A 26321-nucleotide genomic window follows, 5' to 3' on the forward strand; every position below is an offset into this window, starting at 1 on the left:
TGTTTGATATGGCTAGTTAGTTTTTCTGCATTTGGACAAATGCGTTGTGGGTGAAGATTTTATTTCTGCCTGCTTACAGTAGGCATACGGCATAGATCCCCAAAATTAAAACTTGCTGCTGTCCTTCATGGGCGTTTGCTTCCAGGTATTCCAGCTATCTTTTTTTTCTCTTCCTTTTGTGAGGTTCCATCCTGAATAGTTGCTTGAGTATCAGCCTATACTCAAGAATACGTAGAGGGCCCCACTTCAGAACACTTTATTCTAGAATATTTACTGAGATACCTGTCTGAAGCAGAGAAGTACATGCTTCTTCTATCTTACCTAAAGCATAAATATGACAACATAACTTTGTCTTGGCTTTCCATCAGTACTTAAGAAAATGAGGTAACCAAGATGATGTGTCTGCAGTCATACAGTTAGCGGTCTGCTGCTGTCACTACGACCTTTTAAATTTTTATTTTCTTCCTTGCTTTCGCAGAAAGTTGAATCAATAATGTTGTTAAACATAGTGTGCTGGTACACAGATCCCACATACATTGTGTGTGATCATTTACAGCCTGTTTCCGATAGCTAATTGACTCTGTAAGCTCTATTAGTCTTCAGTGGGCATTCTGTAATTTTTTTCCCTGAATCAGGTATCTTAGTAAAGCTGACAGAGCAAAGGGATATGACTAGTGCCAGGTGTTACAGAACAACTCACAGTGAGTCTTTTGAGCAGTATTTGAGACGGGTTTTTTGGATGAAATGGTAGTAGAAAATGTAGAAACTCTTTTTTTACAAGAAGTTTTAACTTGTAAACACAACAGACAGTCTTTTCAAGCAAGCTTGTCTATGAGAAGGAAATAACCATTTCAGATTTGATCTGTCAAAGCTATGAAACTGTCAGTCCAAGAAGGAGCTCTGTGCTCAAACCAATACAGGAAAGAGAAATACTTGTCTTGCTGCTGTTTCTGTTGTGAAAGTATAATAAAGAACAGGAGGGATAAATCAGAACAGAATTCTTTAATAATGCTCTAAATCAGATGTTTAAAATGTACTTAACTGTAATGAACACTGCAGCCATTTTGTCTCTGGACAATATTAACTAATCCAGAGGGAGACCCCTTGTTTTATCAAACCCTTTCTTCCCTGCATCAACAGAAAGGGAAGGAGGCATTGTGATTCTGAACATTCTGTTAACTTGAAATAATCTGATCAATGAACAAACTCCCATAACTAAGTACTTTTGAGCAGGTCCATCTCCTCTTAACTACTTGTACCCTATGTACACTATAGCTTACAGTGTCTTCGGATGTGATGGTATTTATCTGAAAGTGAGGGGGGTTATTTTTCTTGGTGTTCACAGTTTCTGTAAGTACTTTTCCTTCCAAGATCTTACCTGTTTCTACCAAACCTTTCAAAGTAATCTATATTTTCATATCTTCTTGGCTTCTTTTTTCCACATAAAAATAAGTGTAAGAAATTATTTCTTCCAGATAAACCAGGCTACACATGACCAGGCAGTGGTGCTACAAAATGCCCTACAAAACATTCCTAATCCAACTTCAGAATGCATGCTAAGAAATGTAGCAATACGTCTTGCACAGCAAATATCTGATGAGGTTAGTGAATTCCTTTGTGTCACCTTTTTTTCTTGTAGTATCTTTTTTTTAATCCTTAAAAGACACGGATTTTCCTTCAAAAATGTCATGAAACACTTTAGGTAATGTTCATAAGTTGTTAACTAACTTGAAGTATTTAATGAATTGTTTCCATATGCAATTGTGAAATTCAGTGTCTAATAGCATAGAGAGGCTTAAGTGAACTGGGAAGGTTCTGTACAAGTTCTTTAGTGGATTGTGAATGTTGGTATGCTTAGATCAGAACTTCGGAAATTTTATGTAATAGGTTTAAAGAAGTTAATGGATATTTTGAAAACTTTTTTGTAATATTTTCTTTTTCTTGGTCTTATATTGTGATTTCTGAGTAACAGTCTCTTCTTGAAGAGCAACACAGAAAAAGGGAGAGGATTCTTAAATATTGAGTGTGGTTTTAAATGCTGAAAGATTGAAGTTTCAGATTGTTGCCAGTGTATCTTTATGTATTGAAAATACATTAATGATACAACTAAAAAATTTTATTCTGGAGCTCAGTAGGGTTAAACAATGTGCTTAGCAAATATAACAGTCTTATGTGTATAGTATGACCAAACCCCGTTTGAATTCGGAATTATGAGTCATATTAGTGATTTCTGCTGAATTCAGCAGAAGCTAAAATCAGAACTACTGCAACTTCCTCTTCCACAGTGAATCGGGATCCCTCAGTTTCCAGTGTGGAAGCAGTGAATATTGTTCTTCGATATTGTATAGAATCTCTGCAAAGCTATCTCCAAAACATTTCTGAGCTATCTAAATAATAGTAGTCTTGCATTATCATCTTAATGTTGAAAAGTGCAGTATTTCTGCTGAGCAAAAAGCAGTGTCTACAGAAAGCACAATGTACTAAATTGCAAGACTGAACCATCTGCTGTCCATTCATGCTGGTATTGCATCCATAGGTGATTGTATGTGTAAAACAAGCGAGTTGAACTCTGATTTAATTAAGTTCCTTCCACAGAATAAATGTCTTTTGAGGTGAAGTATGAGGAAGGGGTTTTAACTGTGCCTTTGTTCTTTTGAGAGGACTTCTGATAAATAAATACATTATTTTTCTTTCACCAGACACATCGGAGTAGAAAAAATCTGAATCTTGTTTACAAGAGGCTACACAGTATTGCTGTTTAAATATTGTCCATAATTTTCTGAAATTATGAAAACTATTGTAGATCCAAATTTTATATGTATTGTAGTTTGCCTTTGAAAGATATTTTTTTTCTTCTAATGTTTTGATGGTCAAAGACTTTCTTCAACTGACCTCACAATTTTTAAAAAAATAAATCTCACATGGTTACCATAGGCCAAACAGAAGACTACAGCACAGAAAGGAATCTTTCACAATGAGATTAAAAAATAAAATGTTCTTCTGTCTGACAAATTTTTCTTGTGATGCTCTTACTCTGAGGTTGCTTTGTTTCTGATAAAGGTGAAATACCTATTACTTTTCTTGTAACTAATGTTGAAGTCCATAACAGTAGCAAGAATATGCATTGTTGAGGTTTCCTGATGCAGCTAGTTTACTAGTTCAGCTTAGAGTCTCCTTTTTTTATCAAATCTGAGCATTCAAAAATGAAATTTTAAATTTTTGAAAACTGTCTACCCTCTGCTTTTAAAGACTGGATATTTTTTGGACAGTTCTGCTTTGATTATAGACTCCAGATAGATTCAGGGGGTTTCTGGAAAGTTGACACAAACTAAATAATTGTAGTATGTATTGTAGGTGTATCAGTAGAATATATTGGTTGTAACTCAGACCATGCCCAAAATACTGAAGAATGATTCTGGATTCACAAGATACATGATCTGTGTTCTTACTAATTTTAGACCATGTATAACTTGAATATAGAACAATGCCCTTATATTAATCACATACTTGATAAGGGTTAGTTTGTCTAGTTATAATCTAGCACAAGAAAAACCATGAGGGGGACAAGCCCTAAAATAACTTAAACTTTTTACATTAATAAAGAGGCTAGCTGCCTTCTAGGTGGTGCTTTGTTGGTGTTTTTTCCCCAAATCAAGAATGCTTTAGCATTGAAGTTGTTGGTAGTTTCTGCTAAATCTTACTCAGAATCAGAGTTGCTGGTTATTCATCAAAAATACTCACTTTCTTATAATTCCTGATACATGTAGCATTATGATTCAAGATTCTATTATATCTAACAGACGTGCTGCTTTCTATTAAAAAATTAAATATTGCATAAGTAGAAGTGCTTTTCAAGATAAATCTTGGGGGTTTTTTTCTATTTTAAGGAAAAAGTTTCTATTAAATTTTTAAATGGTAAATTTTAAACTTTCTCTTAAATACATTTGTGAGAATTTAGAAGCCATTGTAATGTTATTTGCAACTGCATTTTAATTTTACTTTGCTTTATTTCTCTTTTTTTTTTTTTTAGGCTTCAAAATACATCCCTGATATCTGTGTTATTAGGGCAGTACAAAAAATTGTTTGGGCATCAGGTTGTGGGTCAGTTCAGCTGGTTTTCAGCTCAAATGAGGAAATCAGTAAAATCTATGAAAAGGTAAGAATTCCTAAGCAAGTTCTTTGCTATATAATTTCATTTGTTTACAAAGAGACTGTTAATCAGGTCAGGTTTAGAGTGTGATGGACTTTTAGGTAGGTATCTTGGTGATGATGTATTTCAGATTCTAGTGTGTGTCAGCTGTGATACCGCAGTTCAATTTTCTATTGCAAATTCTTTTTCTCAGTACCTATTAATTGTAAGTTGAATTTGGTGTCAGTTCAAAAATGCACAAGTTCTGTAAGCTGCTGTAACATGTTTTCAGCCAATTAGATTCTGTATCTAAATAAGGAAAAAGCGTTTCTTGCAATGTTAATTTTTCTAGTCTTCAGACTTGAAAGGTGTATTCTACAGAAGTTGCTTTAAAGCATACTTGTAGTCTAGAATGAGAAACAAGAGCTAACTGATCTGAAGTTAGCACTGAGGCCCTGGTAAAACAAAATAATTGCTAATCCCATATGGCTTTTTTCCTTTTATTATATAGATAGGTAAAACATCTTCATGGTTTCACATGTATACACAACGATTTTGGAGCTGGAGGTTATATATCAGTATGTTCTTACCTTGTGTTTAACAAATGTTGCTTACAGTTATAGGAAATAGGAATCTGTATTGACAGTGATTTAAAAAAACCACGTTTTTGTTCTCTAAACATCTTCTCTTGTTCATCTTAGAAAAATCAGGTTTAGTACTTGTCAATACTTGTTTGAGATGAAAGGGAAAGGAATATATAGGAGGGGTTTATTCCTGGTGTATGAGCTATTGTGCTTAAATGATGAATTAGAGGAAGGCTATTTACTTTAGCAAAACGCAGCACCTTTCCATTTAGCTTACATAGTGGTATAATGGCGTCTGCTTCTATTGCTGTGAGAATGACTACTTCATGAAATATGTTGGGGTGTTTTTGTCTTTTGGGGTTGGTTTGGTCTTTTTTAGGGGATTTGGTGGGTTTTTTGAGGTGATAAACTTTGCATACAAAACGTGGTCTGGTTAGCGTGACAGTCCAGGCACATGAAGATGTACTCTTATATCTATATATTAGATGTTTTAAGAGCAGTAGTGCCCTAGAGAAAATACACCTAGAGGAAATTATACCTAAATGTTCTTTTCTGATGTTTTTCTGGGTGAAAATTGTACAGTTAAGTTCTGTAAAAATACTTTCAAACTACTGAAGTTTTAAGATAGATTAAATTTAAGCTATGCATTATTAGTCACCCTTCAAAGATTTTTCATGTGTTTTTTTATTCTTATAGACACTTACATGGACATCTGTAATAAATGGCAGCTGCATTTGGTTTATGTTAGGCAAGGGGGAAATAAAAATTGAAGGGGAAAATGGGAAACTAAAAAGAGGAAGAAATTGCAGAATTAATAAGAAGCAGGAATAAAGTATACTTTGTTAAAATAACAGTAGAAGAGAGGAGAGTGATGCAGAAATAGAGGACTATGATGCAAGAAAAGACACGTTCTTCTTTTAAGAGAATTGTGTTTGGTTGTAGATAAGGGGAAGTAATTCCTATGGTGGTTTTACAAAGATTGAATATGCCGGTGAGGTGACTGTCAAACACTTGCTTAGAGGAAAAAATATTTTAAGAAAAATGCTTTCAGTTTTCTAAGTTGACCACTAAACCTTAGACTTCTAACTCATAGGCCATAGGAGCATTTTGCTAAGTCTGTGGGGTAGAGATTTATCATTAAATGTTAGTTTAAGAACAAAAGTAGACTGATTTTTGTGGAATCGGGAATGATGTCAGGATTCCTAAAAACATCAAAGGCAACTGTGGTAAATGTTTGTTTGTTTTTTTAAGAGATACTTCAGAGTAGTCCCATCTGAATTCTGAAAGAATGTTGTGAGCGCTTTAAAGAAACTTCTGAACTTAACTGGTAAATTCAATTAAACTTTAAAGTCAAGATAAATTATTTTCAGAGCATAACTTTTATGGAGTCTTTTCTGTCTCCTGCCTCAACAAATTCTGGTATGGGAGTACTCCTAGTGTTTGAAGAAGACTGTGTACGACTTTTAGTGGTGTCAAACCACCATTTCCTTATTCGCTCAGAGAAGGCCTTACCCACCTGAAATACTGCAAGTATGCTGCTTGTACAGACCCATCAGCTCTTGGTGCATGAGTATAGGGAAGTACTTTGTTGAGCTTAAAATGTACTTTGCCTTTTTGATAGATCCCTGCACTCATGCAGAAATAACTTTCTTTTCTAAACAGGGCTTCAGTGCAGAGCAGGTACAGCCCTCAACTTGTTGAAAGCATTCTGCTTTTACTTTCATATCTAGAAATGTGTCAGAATTACCACATCCTGCTGAAGTGGTAGTGACTGTCTCTGATTTTTAGCTGTTGTGCAGACAAAAAAGTGTCTGTTGCCAGACTGAGACCTACTTTGTCCTCAGCTGCTGCTGTTTACACTTAGTTATCTCTTCTGCATTGTAATCCCTTCCTTCTGACTACTTAATCTTGATACCTTTCCATATGCCTCTAGTTAATGTAGCCTGCAGCCATGCTTACTGATGAATTAAAATTGAAACCTGCTCACATTCAGTTTCTTCAGAACTTCAAGCTAATTAATTTTGGCTTAGATGGAGGAGAGGGCTTGCTCTTATTCTTAATATGTACCAAAATCAGCTTACTTGAATCAAGTATTTAATTGAAAGATTAACCTGTGTACCAATTAGATATATTATCCTTTCCTATTTCAAAAATCACCACAGCAACTGTGTTTGAAATTCTGGTTCATCAGTTTCATGTTTCTGAAAAATAGTGAAGTGCCGAATAAATTCTAACAGTATTAAGAAGCTTTTGGTCAAATAAGTTGTGACTATCAAAGCTTTGTAAAACTGGTCGTCTTGATGCATTATACAGCACTATAGCCTTTCTCTGTTTAAGTAGTAAATGTTTCCAAAGCTTTAAACTCCAGGTTCTGAGTAGTAAAGAAAACTGTATTATTTAAAAATTGAACAAACAAACAAAACCCAAATACAAACCAACCAAAAAACTCAGCAGTACCAACTGATGTAACTTTTGCCTACAAGCCTTCCTATTTAATTTCTGGGTCCTTAAGTTTATGCTTTGAATCCTCCTTTGAGAAGCACAGTACTGGAAGTTCAGGTCATCTCACATAATGCTTTGAATCACATCTGAGTGGAGTGCATAAAATACTTGGCACTGATAATCACTTAGAATATAAATTTGTGGTTTGTGTTTGTATTTTGTGTATATACCTTGGAGCCAGTTGGGTTTCTTGGGATTTTTTTCCCTACCCATTTTGTTCTCTCTTGTTTATTTTCACAGACAAATGCAGGAAATGAACCAGACATGGAAGATGAACAAGTTTGCTGTGAAGCACTGGAGGTGATGACCCTGTGTTTTGCTTTGATTCCAACGGCGCTGGATGCACTCAGTAAAGAAAAAGCATGGCAGACATTTATCATTGATTTGCTATTGCACTGTCACAGCAAGTAAGTTTTGGTGTTTGTTTTTTTTTTTTTTTTTTTCAAATTGCGTATATTATTTTACAATAAAAAATTAGTATAAAGCCTAAACGGAGAGCAGTGACTTATTACTTAAGTGATGCTTTTCTGCAGTTGTCTTAATTTATAGTTTAGCAATATAAATCTGTGATTTGAATACCTGTCCTGAAGTGGTAGCTATATCAGCCCCATCTCCTTTTTACTGATAAGGAGGATATTGTCAAGCCAGATGGATGCCTGATAATGTGCTACTGATGGCTTTAGAACAACTTATTTAGAATAACATAATAGGTACTTTATATTTTTCAGAAATTATGTGAATAGTTGCTACATTAGAATATTTAAGTCACTTAGGTATAGAAGAACTTTCCTGTACTTTTTCTGGTAAGTAAAGACAAGATACAGTACTAGCAGTTAGAGGAGAGGGGCAAGTAAAGATTTAATCCTGGTTTTCTTCCATTGGAGTGGGACGCTGGTGGTTCTTCACGTGACTCGTATTTTACATAGAGCTGTCACAGTGGAGCTGTCACCTGATGCAGTAGCAGCATCTTGGAGGAATCCTTAGCACTGTTGGGGGATGGACAGACAGGGAAAACTAGCAGAAGCTGCCAAGAGTGATGTGCTTCAGTTGCCCTGCAGTCCTGCCAGAGTTCAGAGTTCTCTTGTTCCAAGCTATTCCAGCAGATCTCCTTAGACAGCATCTGCACAACACAGCGTGTTTTGATGTATGATGTGTGTTTTGTGACTTGGAACATCTGAAATTACGATGTGAAGTATTGGGGTGTGTATTCTTAGAAGCCCTCCAGGTGGAAAGTTTTTGTATGTTGTTATTAAATTTAGTTACCAGTGCTTCAAACTGTTACTGAAGATCTAATTCTAGTTTTGTAAGATATCTCCACTGTTGTTCCATGAGTATTTTAATTTTTCTTTGAGAAATAACAGAAATCAGTGATGTTGTTTAAGCCTTTCAGTACATTTTAAATGGAGTCTGACTGTGGTGCGCTCAGGTGAATGGGGTCAGAATTTCAACTCCATGTTTTAGGTTTTTTACTTTCCTGGATAAAACAGGTTAAAAGGTCTTATGTTCAGGAATATTCACCATAACAAAAGGATCAATAGTGTCATCAGAGTATCTCTTTACAATGAACTATTTGTACACATTGGTGAAACTGTGGAGTGTTACTATCAGAATCCCACAAACTTTATTAGTTTGTAATCTGTGGTATAGGATGTTAAATTCTCAGCTTCACTGAAGCTTGTTATTATCACTTAAGTTAGAGAAGTTTAGCAAAACATTCTGACAAATGTATGTTGTAATTTTACACTTTAAATGAAACAAGCTGTCTTCAACTATTTTTGGTAACTTTCAAGGCTGATGAGTAAGAAATCACTAAATTTTATTTTTAAAGCTCTCGACAGTTGTTATCAGGTTACTGTTTTGACAGTAAGTATATGTTGGCCACATTTCAGACTTACAGTACCAGTACAGCTGAATAGCATGGGCAAGTGTCAGTGCTGCCCCATCCTTTGTTTTTTTGGTGCGGGTCTGAAGATGTATCAGATTTCTGACTTTTTAATATTATCTTAATTGCACAAATGTAAGTAATGGATGATAATTTTTATAATAAATTTCACTTTAGTTATCTGACTTTCTGGCATTGTATTTGGAATTTAAGTGACATTTTTCAAGCTCACCAGCATTTGTTTACATTTCAGTTAGTGTTTGGTATCAAGGCTTGTTTACCACTCTTTTGGTCTTTGAAAACTGCAGATGCTCTTTGTGAGGATTTTCCTCTTCCAGTCATACTTCCTTGAGGAAGTGAACTATTGGTTCAAATCAGGAACTTCTAAATCTCGAAGTCGCAAACATTTTGATCTCTGAGCTTCATTGTGCAGGTTCCATCTAACACAGTTTGTGGTGGAGGTAGATGGTCTTCTTAATGAAACCTACAGTCTTCATTTACAGATGGGAATATCAGCCATGGTTTTGCCAATCTTTTTCACTGGTTACTTTTCTTGCTGATTTGAGCTTTGACAGAATTTGAATCCCAACTATTTCATATTATTATGCCTAGTGAATAGTTGACTGTTGTACTTTTCTTCCTAAAATATTGGAAGAAACTAGATGTGTCCCCAAGCTGGGACTTCTCTTTCCATGTGTTTTGTTGGCATGTCAACCCAAGTCTGAACAGCAGTGGCTTAATTCCCCAGGTATGTTAGCTTTTTGCCCTTTAAAAATAAGAGTAGCATTAATGGGTGGGGTTTGGTTTTTGTTTTTGGTTTTTTTTTTTTTTTTAATCAGAGGGGATAAAATTTTTAAGGGCTTCTCTTATACAAGTGGACTGCTGCTCAGCTCCTTATCTCTGCTTTATTTCTCCACCAGATACTGTCAGTACAAAAAGCTAAGCATTGAGCTCTTTCCTCTCATGTGCTTGTGAAACTTCTGCTATTTATGGTAGTGTCACTTAGAATGCAACTGTTCATTATTACATGATAGTTAAATGGCATAAAGATGAGTAGAAACAAAAACTACTTTGAAAATTAAGATGATGAAGTTGAACTATGCTAAAAAAGGTTCCTCTTCTGAATTAATGTGGAAAAAAATTAGTGCTTACAGTGCAGAGAAAGTTTAGCAAATACCAGACAGAATTCTGAATATCTTTCCATTTTCAACTATTGTTCTCTAATCCTGTCTTTTCAATCAGAGAACAATGTGAGCAAAAATATGCATGTGAGAAAATGGTTTTGTTGCACCATAAAAGACAAGGAAGATGATCAAGTTCACATTTCACAAATATGATCTTTCGGGAAAAGATCAGATGGATTGGTGGGTTTTGTTTCTTTCAGAGGTTGTGTGGAACTTTTGCTGTTTCCTCATAGCATGACCATTCTACCTATAAATTTAGAAACAGAATGCAAAAAGTTTAATACTAAATACTAGAGCAGTTCTTCTCTCCAAGGTAATTGGTTTTATAGTGGTCACCCCTAAATAGAAGACTGGCTTGGTCAGCAGTAGATAGCTGAACAGTTAGTCCTAAATGACCCTGGAACCCAGAAGTGTTCTGCTTATGGCCCGTGTAAATAAAAATTCTTACTGCCCATGGAAAACAACGGCACTTATACTCATTAAAGTGGCTGAATTCTGTTAACAGAAATGTGTATCCTGGAGCTATCAGTAGGAGGGGACTCAGGTTGCCTGCCTTAATGGAGGTGTTTTGCCTCCAGCTGTTTGACCAAGTGAATATAAGTTAATCATGCAATTTGTGTCCTGTCTGCCAGCTCTGTGCTGTTGTCATGGTGTCTAACGTGGTACTAGATGCCTGCATTTAGGCAGCTGCATCCTTCCCATGGTTCCTTAAGACCTGTTAGATTATTACAGCTTCATGAAAGTATAATGTTTGTGTTCAAATACTGCATACTACTTAGAGACATGACAGTGTGAAGTATGTGTTTTCTTGGTCACTTTTCTCACTTTAGGAAAACACCACCTTTTTCTGTTTCTGCCTTTAAGTGGATGAACTTGAGGAATGCCTATGTGGTGTGTCCCAAGCAGCTGAAGGATTTGATCTTAAAAGAAATTTCTGGAAGAAGTTTTATGAAAAAATCAGCTTAGCAATCAGATCCCATAAAATGTCAATTATTATTAAGAACAAAACAGACACCCTCTACCCCATGGTCTTCTGCAACTAAATGCAATGTAGTAGAACTTGCAAAGATCAGAGAAGGGTGACAAGGGAGATCAAAGCTCTGAAATGACTTCCATTTGAGGAACAGCTGAATAGCTTGGGGCACTTCATACTGGAGAAGAGATAAATAGGGGGAGGAGAATACCACAGAGACCTTTAAAATCAGAAGTAGCAAAGGAAGAATAAATAGAGAACAGTGTTCCTTTGTTTAAGAACTTCTTGAGCATAACATTTAAGCAGTGCAAGCCTTCAGTTTGGAAATAGTTTGAGGGGTTCTTTCATTAATTTGTCCAGTGAGGGCTATGAAATACCACTTTTGGTCGTCTTCCTGAACCACAAATTCTTAGAAGCTGAGAGAACATTCTGGAGAAGTGTCACTGCATGGTTCTCTCTTCTTGTGCACTTTCCTAGGTGTCTACCAGAGATGGGGTGCTCAGCTAGGTGCGTCTTTGCTTTGACCTCACAGTCGTTCTTGCGTGTATTTGAAGCACAGTTAGCCTCACATGAAAGAACTCTGAAGGAAATAGAATGCTTTTGTAGGCTTTCCACAGTGACTTCATAAGCAGAAAACAGACAGCCTCAACAAAAGACACTGTAAAATTCAGTTTCTTATACGCTATTTTCATAAAGTACAGCATTCATTTGTATTCTCTCCCCACACAAGCAGAGTTGTTTCTAACAGTTCTTACAAGATACAATGCTCAGATAATCTTACAGGGTTTGCCTTTATTTTTTTTCCTTAAGCTTATCCATTCTCACATTATTCCAGTGGTTAGATTAAGTTCTTAGATGGAAGATTTCCTTTAATTTTAGCCACTTGAATTTTCCAGGGCTCATCTTTTCTCATTTCTTACTAATGATTGAATTTTGATCATTTCATAGATGCTCAGCAAGCTGCTGTAGTGATATGCAAGAGCAGTATTACTAGGGTAGGTCTATTTTGTCTTTTGGGCACAACTGTTGCTTGATTAGAAAAAATTACATTTTTTAGGGTTGCAAATTGCTTGTGTTATGCAGTATTTGCTGGCGGTAGCAAAGGCTTAGTGGTTAGGTGCTGATAAATTTTTATTTTACCTTTAAATATTTGATTCATGGAGCAGGTTTGTAATAGTAATTCATGTGTCTAAAATTTCACTGTAAGGAGAAACAGTGTGATGGGTAGTGAATAATTAAAGTATTCCCATTTCTTATGTGCAGTTTTAGAAAATGGCATTAAGCAGCTAAGCAGAATTTTTTTTTTTTTTTTTAATGTCCTGTTTGGATAAGGAGATTGAATTTAATGTTTCCATTGAATGATTTCCAGAACTGTTCGTCAGATGGCACAGGAGCAATTCTTTTTAATGGCTACCAGGTGTTGCATGGGACAGAGACCTCTCCTTTTCTTCATTACCCTGCTGTTTACTGTTCTAGGGGTAAGTTTTTAGAGGTAAAGCTTCAGTACAATACGAATTTCTGTAAAAAGTGATAAGACAAAATGCCTGCAGGAAAAGGCAAATTGTTATTAAAAACAGTCACTAAAATACAGATTTCTTTTGACCTTTATGCAAGCAGCACAGTCGATTTCCATTTGAATTAGGTGAAAGGGTGAAAGGGACTTTTTTGCATTTTCTGATAAGAACAGGAGCAATATATGCACTTGATTTCAGTGAATGCTAACCTTCAAGTAGAAATCATTAATAGATTAGATGGGTACCTACAGTTACTGCCTTCTTTTACTGGGCCTGCCAGGGCTTTTAAATTCTGCATGCTCATGACTCTCTTGAACATTTGATTGCTTCCCTGTTTGTTTCCCATTCAGGTATAAAAATTGCTGCTAAAATAGTCCAGAAGTCATTTATTAACAGCTAACTACAATTGTAGACTTCTAAAAGGTTAAAAATTACCTTGCACTTCTTTTTTCTCTCATATTTATTGCCAGTTTTAGGGAAAATACATTAGTGTGGCACTGTAAGTAGAAGCGTGTATGAATTCCTTATCATTTGGTTTTTGTTTACATAGAGTACTGCAAGAGAGAGAGCTAAGCATTCTGGAGACTACTTCACTCTCTTAAGACATCTTCTTAACTATGCTTACAACAGTAATATTAATGTACCCAATGCTGAAGTTCTTCTCAATAATGAAATTGACTGGCTTAAGAGGATTAGGGTAAGTTTTAGGATTAATTTCTTTCTGATAACCAGCTTTTTGCTGCTTTGTTGTAAAGTACAGTTTTAAGCTTGGTAAATGTATATTATTTAGAGTATCGTAACTTTCTCTTAAATGGTAGGATGAAGTAAAAAGAACAGGGGAAACAGGTGTTGAAGAAACTATCTTAGAGGGTCACCTTGGAGTAACAAAAGAGTTGTTAGCATTCCAGACACCTGAGAAGAAATACCATATTGGGTGCGAAAAAGGAGGTGCTAATCTCATTAAAGTAAGTTCAAGTTGTTTGACCTATGGGAGGGTTTTTTTGTTTTGGTTTGGGTTTTTTTACTATAAATAGGTAAAAAGAAGCTTCTCATCTTGTGATCTGTAACGATAAAAGCTCCCAATTTAACTCTTTGACAGGGCCTTCTAATTGGACTGTAATGTTTTCTTGAAAAATAGATTTTTAAAGAAATTACACATTTCATTTATAAGAGTACTTTCTCATTCTTTGGAGCCACTGCATATGGAGTTGCTGTGACCTTGTGAGCTGTTATTCCAAGAGTCTGCAAACCACACAAGGATAGTGAGCTACATACAGGATAGTACAGGACTGCTTCCTTTTGTTACCCCTGTATTGTCTTTTCTCCATATGTTCTTAATTAGTGCTGTTAATGTTTATGGCAGGTTTGAACAAATGCAGGACATCTGAATGTCTCTTTAATCAGACTTGTTTTCTTTGTATGTCTGGTATTATACAGCAGGAATGTTGTTGGGTTTTTTCAGCACTAATTGATAAAGAGCTTTGTAGATAATACTGGTTTAGCAAAAGAAAATTTTTACCAATCAAGAATAATACAGATTTATTTTTAACTTGCAGTGGAGGGGGTGGGTTTGCAGGGAACCACTTTAGAATGGAGTTATTCTGTTCTAAATTTAAAAGCTTGTTACGGCGTTGGTCTCAGCTTTAACTCTCGGGTTTTTTAAGTACTCCTCTGGTTCTCAGTCATTCATTTATGTAATAACACTCTCTTACAAAATCATGTGCATTTCTATGGTATCAGGTGATTTATTTTCTTCTTTTTTTTTTCTTTTTTTTTCTTTTTTTTTTTTTCAGGAGTTGATAGATGATTTCATCTTCCCGGCATCCAATGTTTATCTACAATACATGAGAAATGGAGAATTGCCTGCTGAGCAGGCCATACCAGTCTGTAGTTCACCAGCTACTATTAATGCTGGCTTTGAGCTACTAGTTGCACTAGCAGTTGGATGTGTGCGAAATCTCAAACAGATAGTAGACACCTTGACTGAAATGTATTACATAGGTACAGCAATCACTAGTATGTAATATTTTTAATTACCTATTTTCTACCTTTTAATGTGTATATGTTATGTACAGGGTTTTTTTATATTATCAGCTGAACTAGATGCTGAATTTTTTGTTTGTGACTGCTTTTAATGTTGCAAAATCTGGAAAAGTTTCTCAGTGTAGCCTTTACTTGTTCTTCTTTATGCAGTAAGTGAACTGAATTTACATGGTTGCATCCAATTTCCAGCCCATCACTTACTCAAGTCTGGCCCTTCCTACCCCCATTTCTGGCTACTCCCCTTTATCCATGCCAGCTCCCAGGAACCTCGTTCTGTTTGTATTTTCTACTTTTTTGTCTCATTGTTTCAGGTTCTGCCTAACCAATCCCAGAACCTCATCAGATATCTTTGGCTTAGTTTTAGTCCTGGTCTCTTGGTTGCTCACCTAATTTGTCATCATTGTCCACACACAGACTCAGGTCCACTGTCCTGTTTCCCTGTTTAGTTCTGTACTCATTCTCTGCTTTTCGTAGTCCTTTCTCAAATGTTTGTTCTTTCAGTTTTGGTCTTGACACAGCACAGCTCTGCATTTAAAGAACTTTCTCCTTCTCACTGGAGAAAGATGATAGCAACTTGCAAATGTTAGTGTTTCAAAAGCCAGTAGTCAAATGAAATTTGGGCTGATTTTCACAAGGATGGCAAAAGGCTCATACTTAACACAGATTTTGTTATCAATAAAAAGCATCTAAGACTTTCTTAAAAATGAACAAACAAGAGCATGTTTTCTGCACCCCTAAATGGGATAGCTAAGCCATTTTGGCTGTAATATTATGGGGGCAGGACACAAGAAAAAAAAACAAACAACCACAACACAAGCTCATATGGGAAGAAAGGCTGGGAGCGTTGGAGTTGTTCAGCCTGGAGAAGAGGTCTCTGGGGAGACCTTATTACAGCCTTTCAGTATTTAGAAGGGGCTTATAAGAAAGATGAAGAGAGACTTTTTACCAGGGCCTGTAGTAATGGGACATGGGACAATGATTTTTAAACTGAAAGAGGGTAGATTTAGATTAGATATAAGGAAGAAATTCTTTGCTGTGAGGGTGGTGAGACACTGGAACAGGCTGCCCAGAGGATCTGTGGCTGCCCCCTCCCTGGGAGGGTTCAAGGCCAGGCTGGACGGGGCTTTGAGCAGCCTGGTCTGGTGGGAGGTGTCCCTGCCCATGGCAGGGGGGTTGGAACTAGATGATCTTTAAAGGTCCATTCCAGCCCAAACCATTCTGTGATTTAACAGAATGTTTAAACTTGCAGAGTTTAGCAAAACTGTAAGCAACTGGAAGTAGTATTTAGTAGTGGGAATTGTCTACTGCCTCCAGCAGTGGCAGTGCTACTTGCCCAGTTGGTGGTAACAGTGAGTCATTTGAGGTTTTTCAATCTCTTCCTATTTGATTCCATCTCAAATGAACAAATGAAAAGGACAGTTTTATGGTTTTCCCCCCTGCCTCATCCTTTGTTCTTCACCCTTTTCTGTTGGGAAGTAGTATATTTATCACCTCATGATTAGAAGGATTTTATGGCATTTCCCTCCACTAAAGTATTTGATAAGCATGATAGAACATCAGATCTCCATGGTATGTCAGACAGAATAGAGAACACATGTATGAACTGTGCATGCTGTTTGATTCATATACCAAGTAAAACTTGCTTGTAAACATGCATGCTCTCTTACCTTCTTTTACATCAGCATTCTTTTGTTAAAACCACAGAACAGCAGGTTAGCGTAGGAAACCTGTGATTGTAAATGGACTCTGAAGAGATGTGAGATGTCTAAGGGAGAAGACTCGGGAGAAAAAAAAAAAAATGATCACAAGTCATATAGATAGCATTGTCTAAAACTTTCCCATCCTGGCGAGGAAAAGTGAGGCATAAGTGAAATATTTTAATGTTAAAAAGATTATGAATTTGTGAAAGGCTTATACATTGGTTATATATTCTAGATTCATTCAGCTGAATTCTTCAGTTAAGAAACTTGTTGGTGTTGAGGGAAGACTTCTGTCTGATAGATAATTAGACTAAATTTTTGTCTGGCCACCTTTTTAAGCAATAGAAGAAAGCAGTGTCATGTTAAGGTTACAGATGGAGCTATCGTTTGTAGAAGTTGCGTTGACATTATCAATTAAGTTTTCTGGTGGAACATTTGATTTAAACTGCGGTGTGATACAGACTAATAATACTAATTTTATGCAACTTGCCTTTGTACTGCATTGATGGTCTAATTCTTCTATAACAAAATAGTTTCCTAATCATATTCTGCTATATTTTTTTTAGCTTGTGAAGCACTTACAGAATGGGAATATCTACCACCTGTTGGGCCTCGACCACCAAAGGGATTTGTAGGACTAAAAAATGCTGGTGCCACTTGTTACATGAATTCTGTCATTCAGCAGCTGTACATGATTCCAGCCATCAGGAATGGGATTCTTGCAATTGAAGGCACAGGCAGTGATGTAGATGATGACATGTCTGGGGATGAAAAGCAGGACAATGAGGTAAATTTTAATTGCATAGAACTTACTTACCTTTAAAATAGAATTCTTTTTTCTGAAAAGGTTATAACCAATTTAAGTTGCTAATCACTTTGCTTTCCACTGCTAGCAGTGGGGCCAACAGCGTGGTATTTCTTACTTGAATAGGCTTGCTGCCAGAGGCACACTTCAGAAGATCCAAGTAGCAGGGTTTGCAGACTTACTCTTCATTCATTTGTGCTTGAGAACTCTGTACACCACTTCTGCCACCAAAACTCCATCAGTGCCTGCAAAGACATTGTTGGTTTCTTCAGATGAGAATATGAAACACCTTAGTTGTTAAATTAAGCAAGAAATACAGCTAGCTATGAGACGGCTACATATCAAAGTTAATTGTGCAAATTTTCTTCTGCTTTTCAGAGCAATGTTGACCCACGAGATGATGTGTTTGGTTATTCACATCAGTATGAAGACAAACCAGCACTGAGTAAGACAGAAGATAGAAAAGAGTACAATATTGGAGTTCTGAGGCATCTCCAAGTAATTTTTGGTCATTTAGCAGCTTCCAGGCTACAGTACTATGTACCAAGAGGGTTTTGGAAACAATTTAGGTAACTGAAAATTTAGTGTTGATATCTGTTTACTGGACCACTGAAATGCAACAAAACTAATCGTAGTATAAGAAACAATAGTGATGTTAAGTGTAAATTAGTTGAACTTGTGCAGCATTGAATCTGTTATCCTAGCTTTTCACTATTCCATAGAAGTCTGTTAATAAACAAAAGTTTACAGCAAGATGGTTATTTTGAATTCTAACAGTTGTTGACCTTGATACTGAGACTTTGAATTAAGTATGAACTTACACACAAAAGCTTGGTTTTACTTACCAGTCAGGGAAAGAGTAATGTGGTATGCTACATCACAAAACAATAAATAGTTTTGCTCAATAAGGAAGAGGGATTAATAGCTTGAATAATACTTTTTTATAAAATAAATTGCTGGAGAACAAAACAAAAAAATACTTGACAAGAATGTGCTTTTGTTTTCAGACTTTGGGGTGAGCCTGTAAATCTGCGTGAACAACATGATGCTTTAGAATTTTTTAATTCCTTGGTGGACAGTTTAGACGAAGCTTTAAAAGCTTTGGGCCATCCAGCAATGTTAAGTAAAGTTTTAGGAGGGTCCTTTGCTGATCAGAAGATTTGTCAAGGATGCCCACATCGGTGAGTGCTTAAGATTCTTCTTTCTTACAGAAAAAACGTGTGTTTATCTCCCTTAGAAAAGTGACAAAACAGTCGAGTGGGGGTTTTGTGTGGTTTTGGTGGTGATTTTTTTTTTTTTTTTTTTTATTCCTAAAGCTAATAGAATTTGCTACCTTATGTTTTCTACAGCCTTAACATTAATTTGTTTCCAGGTACCTTGAAATACTTGATTATTGTTGCTTTTACTTAGCAGATTGCATGTGGGGGAGGATTGCATCATGTTAAAAGTGAAAACAATTTAGGGACCAAATGCAGTGTATAAAATCTTAATATATGGCCAACAGCTGTTGCTATCTTCTGTCTTCCATAGTATGTGGATAGAGCTGACCCAAGTACAAGTCTTTTAATTCCAATAAGTAAAACTCCATTCATACTTACCACGTAAGCTGTAATTAAGGAGAATTGTGTAGAAAGCTTATATTTTCTTATGGTTTCTGCTGTATTTTTAATTAACTTAAAATGTGAATACTGAAGTTCAGCTTCATATGGGATATGGAAAAAAACACCCATACCAAATCAGACTGAAAGTCTGTAGCCCACTATCTTGGTGATGGTGGTCAATGACACATGCTTAGTGAAAGAATAGAAGTACGTATTTTACAGTTGCACTTCTCTAGATTTTTTTCTTCTATACGTCTTTTGAGCTGGATGAATAAAATTGCATGCAAGAGTCAAGATGGCCTAATGATGAACTTGTTCTTTTCAACAGTTGGCTTTTGTATCACTAAGAGTTGCCCTTCTTACTGTTTCCTACATCTTTCAGATCACATGTGATTCTTAAACGATATAGATCTCTCTGCACATTACCATTTCAAATTCTCTTTATTGTGAAAGTTGTCCGTTTACTGTTATCCTTTAGTTAGCAATTAAAATACAGTAAAAACCACTGATAAACTGATCTGAGGCAATCTTTAAACTTCAGTTGAGCTCATGTGTGGATTAGAAGAACTTGTAAGTGGGACATCTTAAGCTTTCACACTTAAAATGTATGACTAGAAGTAAGTTGCAATACTGCAAGATACAATGAAAGCACTGATCTTATTTTATATGCAATGGCTAGTTAAATGGAAGATACAGATGTGAAGCAATGTGATCTACCATACATTCCTGATATTATATAGTGTCCCGAAGCGTTATCTGTCTTTTTGGAACTCTGCTGGATTTGTGTAATCATGCTTCCTAATAAAAATGTTACCCTTGTACTTGAGGGAGGAGAAAACTGATGATAAACTAAACTGTTGGATTGACAGATTAGCAGCCTTTCTAAATTTGTAAGTTATTTAATAGATTAATGAATACTACTGTTTTGGTTGAAGTGTTTCTAAAATACTAATTTATTCACTGTTATAAAACCCTTTGTATGCTTGATTTGCATGCATATCAGAGAAACAAGCTCTGCAGGGTTATGTTGGGATAGATGGAACTTCTTTAATTTATTCATAATTTCTTTATCTTAAAAAAAAAAATTGTTTCCAAGATACCTTGACTGGTTATCTCTCAAGCATTACTGATTCATTGTTAGGAATTGGTTTGAAGGTTATATCAGAACACAGTAAGTCAAAGCCGGTCATAAATGTGCAGAATGATTTTACGAATACAGCAATTCAGGTTTTTTCAGATTGAAAAATAAAAATGCCTTTTTTTAAATTGGGATCTGTTTTGAACTGTTGTCTTCAGATATGATACAATATTTGTGTTTATTATTCTAATACCTGTACTGTAAAAAAAAAAAAGTACTGTACTTTGCTATCTGTGCTTCTCTACTAGCTTATGTTAGCCAAGAGTCTGTCACGCTGCTTTAAAAACAAGATAAAAGATTCAACTTCCACGATTTTTTCAGTGAACTTGATACTTACAAGTAATTTCTATGATTTTTTCATAAAAAAACTATAGTTAGTGCAGATCAAAAAAACACAATGTGCAGATACTGTAATGTAAGTGTAGAAAGGCTGCAATAAAAGTCACGGGTTTTTTTACTGCTTAACTCCTTTTGCCAGAAGTTAGCATCAAATGCTGAGTAAAACCTTCGCAGTAAGGTGCTATGTAGCACCCGTGGAACATAACATAAAAGTTGAACACATTTCTACCTTTCTCTTACATCTGTCTGTTCATTGGTAGGTATGAATGTGAGGAATCCTTCACAACTCTGAATGTAGATATAAGAAATCACCAAAACCTTCTTGATTCTTTGGAACAGTATGTCAAAGGAGATTTATTGGAAGGTGCAAATGCATATCATTGTGAAAAATGCAACAAAAAGGTAATGATTCCTTATATATTAAATTTGTGTACAACTGTGATGTTACAGCCATAATAAATTCAATCTTAGTTCATGTTCAGGGAAGAAAGTTATCCCTTAATTACTGAATTTTGTTGGTTTAGAAGATGTGAATGAAAACGTAAGAGCTAGTAACTGTTGATGTCCTTTTTTAGGTTGATACAGTGAAACGCTTGTTGATTAAGAAGTTGCCTCCAGTTCTTGCAATCCAGTTGAAACGATTTGATTATGACTGGGAAAGGGAATGTGCAATCAAGTTCAATGATTATTTTGAATTTCCACGAGAGCTGGACATGGAGCCTTACACAGTGGCAGGTGTAGCTAAATTGGAAGGAGATGATGTGAATCCTGAAAATCAGATAATACAAAATGAACAGTCTGAAAATGAACATTCTGGGAGCACAAAATACAGGCTTGTTGGTGTACTTGTACACAGTGGCCAGGCCAGTGGTGGACACTACTACTCTTATATTATCCAGAGAAATGGTGGAGATGGTGAGAAGAATCGGTGGTATAAATTTGATGATGGAGATGTGACAGAGTGTAAAATGGATGATGATGAAGAAATGAAAAATCAGTGTTTTGGTGGAGAATACATGGGAGAAGTATTTGATCACATGATGAAGCGTATGTCCTACAGACGACAGAAGAGGTGGTGGAATGCTTATATTCTTTTTTATGAACGTATGGACACAATAGACAAAGACAATGAACTAATAAAATATATTTCAGAACTCGCTATCACCACTAAACCCCATCAGATTAAAATGCCATCAGCCATTGAACGAAGTGTACGGAAGCAGAACGTGCAGTTCATGCATAATCGTATGCAGTACAGCCTAGAATATTTCCAGTTCATAAAGAAGTTGCTTACTTGTAATAGTGTCTACTTAAATCCTCCTCCAGGTTAGTATGTTACTGCTAACAATAATGGATTGATTTCTTGCAAGAAGAGTTTTGATTTGTGTTGTCAAAAATTTCACCAGCCAGTGAAAGTTTTGTGCGTTCTGCTTTGAATACTGTTTTCTTGGACTTCTCCGGTTAAACATCTGTTGTCGAGTTGTTCATCCGCGATAACATGCCAGAATATTTAGCAAAAAATAAATTCAGCTATTATTCAGTTTAAGTACTAACTCATGTTAAAATACGTAAGTATGTGAAGACAGTTCTCAAAGGTGAGATGCTGAATTTCTAAAAATCAGACATGCTAGCCTTCGGGTACCAGTCTTAAAGCTTACATTTTCAAATTGTGTATTATAGGAGCTAGAGGCTGTTTTGATCAAGTTTCTTGTTAAAATTGGAACAGAATGTCAGACAGTAGTAATCTGGAATCAGCTAAATTATTAAAAGTAAATTGCTTTTATGTTGTCTACATGTGAATATTTTGATTTTTCTTTAGGACAAGATCATCTGTTGCCTGAAGCAGAAGAAATAACTATGATTAGTATTCAGCTTGCTGCTAGATTTCTCTTCACCACAGGATTTCATACAAAGAAAGTAGTCCGTGGCCCTGCTAGTGATTGGTACCTTGTCTTTTAACAACGATTACAGTTTTGGAAGTTTGATGTCTTAAAAGATCCCAGTTATATACATATGACAATAAAAGGTGTTAGTGGCCTGTCCCATTTTCCCCTCTCCCCCAAATACGTGGTCACGGTGCACATGAAAAGGGACCAAATTTGAGCAGAAAACACTGAGAAGAAACTGAGCCTTAAAATAAGCTGCTGAGCTGAACAGCTTCAAAATTCAAACAGAGCTTAAATCTACCTTTTGTCTGAACCTTTTAAAAGAGTAAAGGAGTAGAATCTGTTGTGCAAAACTAATCAGTTACGTATTCTAATCCAGAATGCTTTTTTCACAGTTTGAGTTGTTTTAAACAGTTACTTTCAAACCATTTTTGCAGCTTATCTTTGTATTCAGTTTCTGAAACGTGTATATAGTCTTTTAGACTCTGTTAGCAGAGTGCTTTATGTACATTGCTGTGTGGCCTGTAATTCACATCTGTAGTATAACAAACAGTATAATCATATTCTTAGCACCACAGCATTTTAGTCTTTAAGCTAGGTTATTCTGTGCTGGGGAATGTAGGTTACTACTGGTAGAACTAGAGAGAAAAATCTAGTATTCATTATGACCAGTAGTTTACCAGCTACTAGTAAGTAGTTGTATAATACATAGCAAATATGTACCTCTACTTTTTTCCAATTGCAGCTTTCAGAGTAGCTAAGTTACTCCTGTTATTTTAAGAGATCAAGAGGAGTTCAAATACTGCTGCAGGAAGGAGGACATAGACACACAAGACCCTCTCTAGAATAGATATTTTACTCTCTGGGTGGTTTTTGTTGTTTTTTTGTTTTGGTTTGGTTGGTTGGTTGGGTTTTTTTAGATCTGTAAATGAGAATATAAATTCCTGGTAGGTTACATATTCAGTTGCCTGTCTTACACACAGCTCATGAAATCCAACTCATATTCTCCGCCGCTCACCTTCTCCTGCAGTTCCAATACAGAGGGAATGATGGCTGCCAATTTAGGATCTGCTTTGAGTAGGAGTTTGGGAGTTAGGGGATGTAATCCTGTCTTAGTTCTTACAGGTGATAGAAGTAAAATGCTACAGTTAAATGCTAGTTTCTCAATTGAAGTATCTTTTTAATTTGTGATTGCTATTAATAGAGTATCACTATAGGAACTACAGTTTATCTGATTGTAAGCATTTTGTGAGCAAAAATGTTTGGGGATCACCTTTAACATGTATTTGCTTCAAATTCTGTGAAAGAATATGTCCGCCAAGATGAATTTATGTCTACATTCGGTCATAATCTCTCAGTTATGCCATCTTCTATTTCAGGTATGATGCATTATGCATCCTTCTTCGTCACAGCAAGAATGTACGCTTTTGGTTTGCACACAATGTCCTTTTTAATGTTTCAAACCGCTTCTCGGAGTATCTTTTGGAATGCCCTAGTGCAGAAGTGAGGGGTGCATTTGCAAAACTTATAGTATTTATTGCACATTTTTCATTGCAAGACGGACCATGTCCTTCACCTTTTGCCTCTCCTGGACCTTCCAGTCAGGTATTTAATTTTCTAATGAAAAACTTTTGAAACTTATTCTTACTTCTTCATTATAAGCATTATATATAAATTGTGGAGGAGGTGCATCAGTGTTGACAGGAAATCTGTACAGTCCATTTTGCACTACATAACATGATGTAACTCAACCAGTTGGTGTGAGAGTTGCTGTCAGAGGGGTTCAGTGTTCCCTTGTTCGTAAATCTCTGTGAAGACTAAATAGTGAGAACTTTGAGTTGCAAGTGTGAAATATGCAAAATAAAAGTAGTGGCTTGTGAAAAAGTAATGTGTAGGGGAGTGAACACTTGTTTTTCATTTAGAATTTAAAAAATAAGCAAACAAAACAAACAGACAAACAAAACCCATGAAAACACACAGGAGTTCCCTAAGTTTTCTTCCTCTCTATCCTGAAATGCTGAAATTATCAAATAATCCTGACTTTACATAGGAGTAGACAATGAATTGCCTAATCTTATACACCTAGAACTGACCAAAAAGAGAAGAAAAGCCAAAATTTTAATGTAATACTTGTCATAACAATGTTTTTGTTCAGACTATATACAAATTTAAAAGATCAACCTCTTTGGGCCTTTGCTTTGTCATGTTTTTAATGTCTGCAGTAAGACATTTTTTATTTGTATTGTTCTACTTACCTTCTCAGAATATTTTCACTACTGTATCCAGCAAAATAATTTGTATTAGGTTAAATCTACGTATGCCTTGTCAGTGTTTTCTGTCATGAAGTATTTGAGATACACCTGTAGTGGTGATTTGGTTGTCTGTCTTAGTCTGTGAAATTCATAGTGTAACTGAATGTGGTTTTCTGAGTATTTAAGCCTAGCTGTTATTGGAGAAAAAGCACAATTAAAAGCTTCTATACTTGCATAATTTCTTGCACTCACATGGTATTTAGTGATGGGAGTCTTCTTCCCTGTATGTCTGTCTGTCTGTGTGTGTGATACAGAAGACTAACCAGCTGCTAGTATTTTGGAGCTTGTATGAATCCAGTATCTTTTAACCAATTCTGTTTTCTGCCCTAGTAGAAATTATAAACTAAATAAAGATTTGATAGGTTCAACCACTCATATTAAAACTTTTTTTTTTAATAGGCTTATGATAACTTAAGTTTAAGTGATCACTTACTGAGAGCGGTACTAAATCTTCTAAGAAGGGAAGTATCTGAACATGGGCGCCATTTGCAGCAGTATTTCAATCTGTTTGTGATGTATGCCAATCTAGGTAAGCAAATTACATGCATGTTTACCAATGACACTGTAATAAACTGGTTTTTATTAGTGATCCAGTTACACAGGTAGCAGCAGGAGAATCCAGTTTTTCAGCGTCAGGCAGATGGTTATGATTACATGTTATAAATGTTCTGTAGAGTATCTGTGTTCCTCCAGTTTGGACTTAAGGGCTTTAGTCTTCTGGCCATCCTTGGAAGGTTAACATGAGAAGCTTAGAGCAATAACGCTGTGTCCTTCCGAGAGGGTGTCGGGGGTGAAAAAATGGCAAGAGAGATGTTGCTTTGTTCAGGGCTCATTTGCAGGGAGGTCATGAGACCGAAGAAATTTGTGGGGCTGTCAACTGGGTTGAGCATGAAGAAGTTGAGGAAGATAAAAGTTCAAAAAAGAGAGGTACATGAGTCGCCTTTATGGAAATGTCAGTACAGATGGTCATGCTTTATCTCTGTATTCCAACTGTGCCCTTTCAATGTAAATTTATTTAGTTCATCATTGCAGTTCAAAGCTAAGAATGCAAAACACTGGCTCTGTATATAACTTCCCTTTAAAGACTCCTTTGGAGGCTGGGGAAGTAGCTCAATCTGTAGATGTATGTTCTTAGACATTGCTTGCCAGAATGCTTTCACCATAGACATCATATGAGGTAAGAGAATGCAAGAGTCAGGAAATTCCACCATAAATTTATCAGATGTTGTAGTTTCTCCAAGATAAACAGTCAAGAAAAGACAGTGTTTTAGCAATATAGGAAGGCTTCAGTAAAGTTCACCTGGGCTTGACACAGTGACTTTTCATGAAGACTGGAGTCCTAAATTTTTTGATGAAAAATTAAATTAGAGATTGAATATGATCACAAATGAATATTTATTTTTAGCATCTTTGAATGTAGGACTAGTAGGACTGCCTGTATTTGCAGGTGCTACACTTAAGGGCCATTATACACATGCTGTAATATAATTGAGATGAGATGGCTATCAGTTTGTGGTGATGGATATGAAATGCTGGCTGTGGCACTTCCAGCATCACCCATTCTTCTTCAGGATCTTAATTGTATCCAGCTTTATGAAAATTTGAAATAAGTATAGATTTAGAAGGATACAAAAACTTGTATTAAATTCTGAATTGTGTAGGTTCTTTGCATAGAAAATCACTAGCCTGTATACCAAGAATAGAATAAAATAATAATACTATCTGAAGG

The 26321-nt window shown here is 35.9% G+C and overlaps 1 protein-coding gene across 5 annotated transcripts in view; it reads left to right on the plus strand.

Moving 5' to 3' along the window:
* The window catches only part of USP9X (ubiquitin specific peptidase 9 X-linked), a 106876-nt gene that overhangs the window by 68209 nt on the left and 12346 nt on the right, over window positions 1–26321 (plus strand). For 4 of the 5 annotated variants that reach the window (XM_042789069.1, XM_042789070.1, XM_042789066.1 and 1 more), the window contains exons 24-38: window positions 1476–1601; window positions 4031–4156; window positions 7456–7622; window positions 12624–12732; window positions 13319–13465; window positions 13587–13733; window positions 14562–14784; window positions 17078–17298; window positions 17695–17885; window positions 18324–18497; window positions 20655–20796; window positions 20970–21720; window positions 22214–22337; window positions 23660–23885; window positions 24992–25121. In XM_042789069.1, the coding sequence (XP_042645003.1) occupies window positions 1476–1601; window positions 4031–4156; window positions 7456–7622; window positions 12624–12732; window positions 13319–13465; window positions 13587–13733; window positions 14562–14784; window positions 17078–17298; window positions 17695–17885; window positions 18324–18497; window positions 20655–20796; window positions 20970–21720; window positions 22214–22337; window positions 23660–23885; window positions 24992–25121 (3004 nt within the window). The remainder of the gene's footprint in view (window positions 1–1475; window positions 1602–4030; window positions 4157–7455; window positions 7623–12623; window positions 12733–13318; window positions 13466–13586; window positions 13734–14561; window positions 14785–17077; window positions 17299–17694; window positions 17886–18323; window positions 18498–20654; window positions 20797–20969; window positions 21721–22213; window positions 22338–23659; window positions 23886–24991; window positions 25122–26321) is intronic. The other variant, XM_042789068.1, reaches the window with a different exon arrangement.

The sequence above is a fragment of the Tyto alba genome, unplaced genomic scaffold (assembly GCF_018691265.1).
Source record: "Tyto alba isolate M040663 unplaced genomic scaffold, T.alba_DEE_v4.0 Super-Scaffold_14, whole genome shotgun sequence".
NCBI lineage: Eukaryota > Metazoa > Chordata > Aves > Strigiformes > Tytonidae > Tyto > Tyto alba.